At 43.8% G+C, this 6390-nt stretch overlaps 1 protein-coding gene across 1 annotated transcript; it reads left to right on the forward strand.

The window, feature by feature from the left end:
- The first annotated feature begins 4272 nt into the window (after window positions 1–4272).
- On the forward strand, window positions 4273–5906 carry LOC120904405. Its single transcript, XM_040314359.1, has 2 exons — window positions 4273–4975; window positions 5174–5906. Exons 1-2 carry the CDS (start codon window positions 4401–4403, stop codon window positions 5226–5228), a joined length of 630 nt encoding a protein of 209 aa, XP_040170293.1. The 5' UTR covers window positions 4273–4400; the 3' UTR covers window positions 5229–5906.
- Window positions 5907–6390: the final 484 nt, after the last annotated feature.

The following is a 6390-nucleotide window of genomic DNA, read 5'->3' on the forward strand; positions in this document are numbered from 1 at the left end:
ATCAAAGAAAGAATTTACCACTTTTCTTGCTGAAAAATCGGCCTCTTTCATGCTTCACACAAGTTGTTCCCAAGTCTTATCACACTGGTATTGCAACCGATTAATATTATCGTTACCATCAACCATTTCCATAAACTATAGTTTGCATTTTTATTGCTTCAAACATCTTTCACCTACATCACTCATCGTTATATTGGCGTACCAACTCGGAACAAAAAAAAAACAAAACAAAACGACAAACCCACTCCCATTTAGTTGATTACTTTGCCCTGTTCACCCGCTGCCATTTCTTCAAACCCATAACAGAGCGATGGACACTTTTCAACGCCATAACCACCCACCACAGCGCTGGGCAGTAGAGAAAAAGTTTTCCGGCGCGGTTGCGGCCGGGAGGTGGTCGAAGAAAAATTGAAGCCTATTTCAGGCCAAACAAAAACAGACCGGCGGGGCAAAACTGTCCAACGCCCGATGCCTCCAAGGAACTGGTGACGAAAACTTTACCTTTATCTCCACTTGCCTGTCTCCAGACGCCCTGCTACTGTTTCGGCCGGGGAACGGAACTTTCTATTTTGGTTTACTTGCCCCAATGCCAACAATCGGCTGAGGTCTCAAAACGTCAACCTCCCACGGGAACGATGCCTAATCGATTTTCGCTGTCGGCGGAAGTGACGTTTGCCGCAACAAACATTCCAGCAAACTTTGCTCTCGGCTAGTGGAGGTTATTTTCATTCCATTTCATTTTTGCTTCATTTTTTTTCGATTCGGCATTCGCAGTACTTAATTTTTGCTGCTTTTTGTCCTATTTTGACACCAAAATGGACTGTGGTACATTTTCCCACGCGTGAAGAGAGAGAGGGAAAGCAACAACGCAAACCGTGCTGATTGCTGTTGCCCATCAAAGTTCGGCAACTGGAGCACCGGGAAGGGGAGGATCGCAGTCCAGTCGCAGTCGCGACAATACCATTTTCCCAGCTCCACATTTTACACCATACGATGTATGACCATTATTACGAACAGTTTCCACTTACTCTCAATTTAATTCCTTCATTTCGTTCGATCGGCTTCCAACCATTCGAACTTGCGACGGGGCAAACCCGTCCATGCACTCCGGTGGAAGTGGAAAAACGAAACGAAGCAGCAACAAAACACTTACGCCCGCTAGTCATTGGCCAAAATTGGCCTACACGAACGCATGTTCCACCATTAACGTGGAACAATTATTGAATTGGCTGCAATCAAACGTGCGGCCATAAATTTCCAAATGGCTCTCTGCTGGCAACCACCGCCGTCACCTTTGCGCGATGTATTTTTCCGGTCCACGAGATTGCGGGGCTGTTATTTGCTGGGCTGGCTGCCCATTCTACCGACGATCCGGTGCTCTCGGTCCCTTCGTTAGCGTCGTAAAAATATCGCAACGGATACTGACCTAACAGGATGAAAACGGTCCCGCGCAAATGTTGAAACGCGAGACAGCGCCGTGTTCGTGGAATCAAACCGATCATAAATCGTTTCACTTTTCGAAGCCAGTGTCTAGGACAAAAAAAAAAAAAACCTGATGCCCATTAGTATGCTCTTCCTCCTGCACAGAGCTGCTTCATCCTGGGAGGTAGTATATTCTGATTTCCCCAAAAAAAAAAACATTTACAACAGTCCTTTGTTCCGGGAATTTTTTCGTTGTGGCTGATAATTAACAACATATTTTTGCTTGTCAGATCACTTTGGCCTTTCAAGTACCCCATGCCCATGCCCGTTTGAGCTCCAATGCTCATCGATTACACCACACGGTGACGGCATGCAGCACGTGCGACAGTACTCGTAATTCTATTTTCCACGATGCTTCGGGGTATAATTCTTCCCACCAGTCCTCCGCTGGTTAGAATGATTCCAATGTAGCCGAAGAGAAATCCTCATTCCGTACACCGTTTTCATGACGTTGCAGCGTGTGAGCGATTTTTTACGACACAACACATGGCGCTGACCATAAAGCGGCGGTCCAGTTGGCATGGTGTCGATACCGTGTGCACGCATTCACGGACACATTACCCGGAACATGGACATGGAACATGAGGGGGGGATGGTTACTACCACGCATTACCGGGGCCATTATATTCCTATTAAAAATGTAACTAGAACCACCTACCTACCATCCCGCTCCACGCAAATGGGAATCTAATACCCACCTCGAGAGCTGGTTTGAGCGCCAAGAACATGGTAGGAAACGTGATCCAAAGCATCCCCGCATATGATGGGCATTAATATTTCATCCATTGGACACCGCGAGCCGAACGAGCCGGTTGGAAGCACACGGTTAAAGATGAACCGAGCAAAACACAACACACATCCACTTGTTTTGTTTTTTTCGTTTTGCTCTGCTCCATCAACAAATCCAGTCCTTTAAGTCGTAACGGAAAGTGGACGAATCCCTCGCCGCGAAACGCACGAGCATGTATGTTAAAGGCTTCGTGAGTGATTATGATGTGCGGTGGAAGGTTTTATCGTAAGTAGGTGTTGGGCTCCGTACGGCCGAGTCGCCGTGTGAATGGACAACTGACGAAGCGCGTTAATGTGGTGCGATGGGTGTGCTGCTTTTTGGTGCGTTTAATGTAACTGTTGAATTATTGAAAAAAATAAACTCCCTTCAGGTAATGCTTAATTGATTATGTTTAAAGCTTAAGCAAACTAACTAATATATCCATGGGAATTGGCGTGTGTGTCGGTAGAATGGTGAGTTGCATTTGTGTTTATCCGTGTTTAAAGAATGATTAATTTGCAGCACAGGGTGTTTTAAACGTATAGTGAGTTTCACTACAACACTTTGTCGACCGCACTCATCGCATCATTGTAACACTAATCGTTCATGTCCACTTTTACATTCACTTAAGGATTTGAAATCATTACGCATGGTTTATGAGCTCTTAAATTGGTTAAAAGTATTATTTGTTAAATTAACTCTTTTAATTCTTTTAAAATACTGTTACGATGCTAATAGACAGTAAGAATGATTCAAAAATATGTGAAAACCCTGGACCTATGCTATATTCTAAAATTGCTCGAAAAGGATACCAGCCATAATTGGTTTTCGTGGAGCACACCCATGGTTCCATTCCGATTCCGATTAGGGTGATGCCGGTTCCGACTCCAGAGAAATGACATAGTCAGCTACATATGTAACCGTTCACAATCGTCAGAATCATCATAATTGTTCGGAAGCGTTCAGAATTGTTCAGAAATTGTCCAAAAATTTGCCTGAATCGACCGAAATTGTACGGAATCGTAAGGAATATTAGTGTATTCATTATTTCCTTTCGTTTAAAGCGGATTTTCTGTCCCACGATTTATTTTTCATTTCCCTAGAACATGTTTAATTTTTCGTGTCAATAATGTTGCGACACTGTCAATCATTCTTTGGAACGAATAGAAACTAGAAACGATAAAAAATACGAAGAATCCTACCAATTTGGGGACGAATCAAATCACTATGTAGAACTCGCTGGTTATAAGCATATTTGTATCTGTCAAGCTGTATGACCATAACCTCATGCCCTTCATCAATGCCGTTTCCCATTACAACGGACATTCTAAGGCTTTTAAACGCATCGATTTAATACTGCCGATTGCAATATTTGAAATGTTTCTGCTTCCTGTCACTTATACCGGTCAACGCCGATTCCGAAAGAGTCCAACGATTCTAAACGATTCCGAACAATTCCGGACGGTTCCAACACATCTGGATGAACCCACCGGTGATGGTTTCTAAAGTGTCTGGAGCCATCCGGAACAAGTTCCACTTATTGTGTTAATTACATAATTGCAACTCTATGTCCAGTTTCTCAACTATTGAAATGATTGTTTGAAATTTAAAATTAGATATTCAATTACCTTTTCATTGATAAGTCTTCCATATTTTGATTGCAGCTTACACAATTACGAGACAAAACCAAAGACACGAATGGATGAGGAGGCTCGATGCCGCCACGCTCACTATCTACGCCCTAATGACCAATATCGATCCTTAATTCCACGAAATAACTCTACCAAAAGATCAAAACCCTTCAAAAAGCGGTAAAAATGGACCGGTAAATTGATAGTTGGAAATTTAGCTTATGATCAGAGAATGAATAAGAAATAAAAAATGCTAATACAGCCATAACAGAGTCAACGAAAGTGATTACTCATCAATCTGTCGAAATGATTATTGAGCTCCAATGAATCAGTTTACACTTTCCACTAGAGAAAGGCACACACATTAGCCCACTAATTAACACACTACGTTTCCAAATCCAAGCAATCGACGCTTTGCGTTTCGCATCTCAGTTATCCTTGCACGCGCGTATCAACTGTCAAAATTCTAGTGTCTAAAATTTCCGCCGGAAAAAAAGACCTACGGCCCCAGCGCGCCGATGGCGATCGTGTTCCAGTTTTGCCAGGCTCAGCTCGTCAAACTGCATCGTTTTCTGCTCGGCAACCATCAAAGGCTGCTGTTTACCTCGCTGCTGATTGGCATGACCACCGGTACCGTGCACTGGCAATCCATACGGCACCCTGCCCTGGTGGAGCATCTCCACGAAAACTTACGCACCTTTCCGGTGGAAATATCGTTCGGTGCGGTCGCCCTCCTGTCCTTCGGTGCGGTGCTGTCCTACGGTCTTTACCGGCACCATCTCTGTGGCAAGGAGCGGCGTGCAAGGGTCGCTATTCGCCAGCGCTACATCGACTACATCGTGCTGTGTCTGATGGTAAGCGTAGCGAATGCCGCCCGCCAGCACCTGCACTGCCCGGATAAGGAGGGGCTTGGGCTGCAGCAGCTCGAAGGCTACCGGCGTGACATCGAGGTCGCCATCGCTCGGTTCCGGGCTAGTGCGAGAAAGCTGCTCCAGGAGCCGCCCCTACCGCTGGCCAACTCGCACACCTTTCTCGAGCGCTACTTCCGCCTGGACGATGAACGGTTCGGGGAGGAGATCCTTAGCCTGAAACGGTACGTGTTCGTTTCGATGCGTTGTTTTCTAATCGGTTGCAACGAAGGAAAAAAAAATCTCCGAAGTGGTTCATTAATTTGGACGGCTCCGATCCGTTCGTTCGTTTCTGTCTTGCCGGACTTATTTCACATACGAACGAAGCCGGGTTTCCTTCATTCATTGCCTTCTTTTTCAATGGTTTCTGTTCCATTCAATAGAGACGCTGGATCACTGATGAACGTACCGGCCATCAAAGGACTGCTAAGTCGGTAAGCTTCGCATGGATATCCGGAGTCTAACCCTGTTCCGCAAGAAGCAAACCGTTTCGGACGATATCGACGGAACCCTACCGGTACCGGCATAAATCCGAAACTCGAATCAATTAAGAGATTATCAAATAAGCTTGCCGAATGTTTGATTTATGTCCCAGCAGATTTTCTGCCGTTTGCAACCGCTGAATTGCATTTTTGCTTCCAGTTTTTTTGTTGTATCGATTGCTGAAGCTCAAGAGTCGGACCCTATTTTGTGTGATCGCTTTCATCTTGAATCGGATTGAATGGTCATTTTTGCTAACAGACACATACAAGAAGCAAAAAAAGCACATGATACAACCGTATAATGTGAAATCGATGTACCCCACCAGTACCGATAGTGCGGGAGAATTGGTACACAGGTTGGAAAATTAAACGGCAACCCGTACGACTATCTATTCGGGAAGTGTCAATTCGATTGATCGGAAAAATCAAACGCAACTGAATCGTACCAGGGATGAGATCTAAAGCGTTCAATTTGCTACCGAAGCTAACGACACTTTGTTGAAGCTGTATCACAAATAGCAATTATGTTATTTACCCGGTCCGTTTCAGCATGGAAGGTAGACCTGTACTTGCGTTTGATCGCTGCAATAGAATGCATATGATGAGGAGTATAAAGCAGGCTCTATAATTGAAAGTTTGGGAGGTTTTTTTTCATTTCATTAGAAACATCAGTTTTCATTAGAAACTTTTGTCCTGGTTTTTTCCCAAAATAAGTCGGCTTCTTTTTTTTATTTTTATTTTTCAATTAATGCTGCGCTCTCCCAGTTTGCACTATATTGATTACGTATTTTGCCCCTTATAACAAACAAGATTATTATGTTACGATTTTGACCGCGCGGCTACATGAGGTGAAATATACAGCGAAATGAACTATTTGACAGGCGAAATATCTGATGGATTGCACATTGCACATCAGCTGGAAGCATCACAGCAACCTGCTGATGTGCAATGTAAACAAATAACGTGCAAAACATTGTAACTAAATCCATTGAGTAGTTATTCAATTAACTTCATTATCGAGTACTTCGTCAATTTGAGTCAACAATTCATAATTTCTTCTAATTAGGGAATGTTCTGCTTAAGAAGATATTATTTTTAAGTGAATTTCGATCGCGGAT

Source organism: Anopheles arabiensis, chromosome 3 (genome assembly GCF_016920715.1).
Source record: "Anopheles arabiensis isolate DONGOLA chromosome 3, AaraD3, whole genome shotgun sequence".
Classification (NCBI taxonomy): domain Eukaryota; kingdom Metazoa; phylum Arthropoda; class Insecta; order Diptera; family Culicidae; genus Anopheles; species Anopheles arabiensis.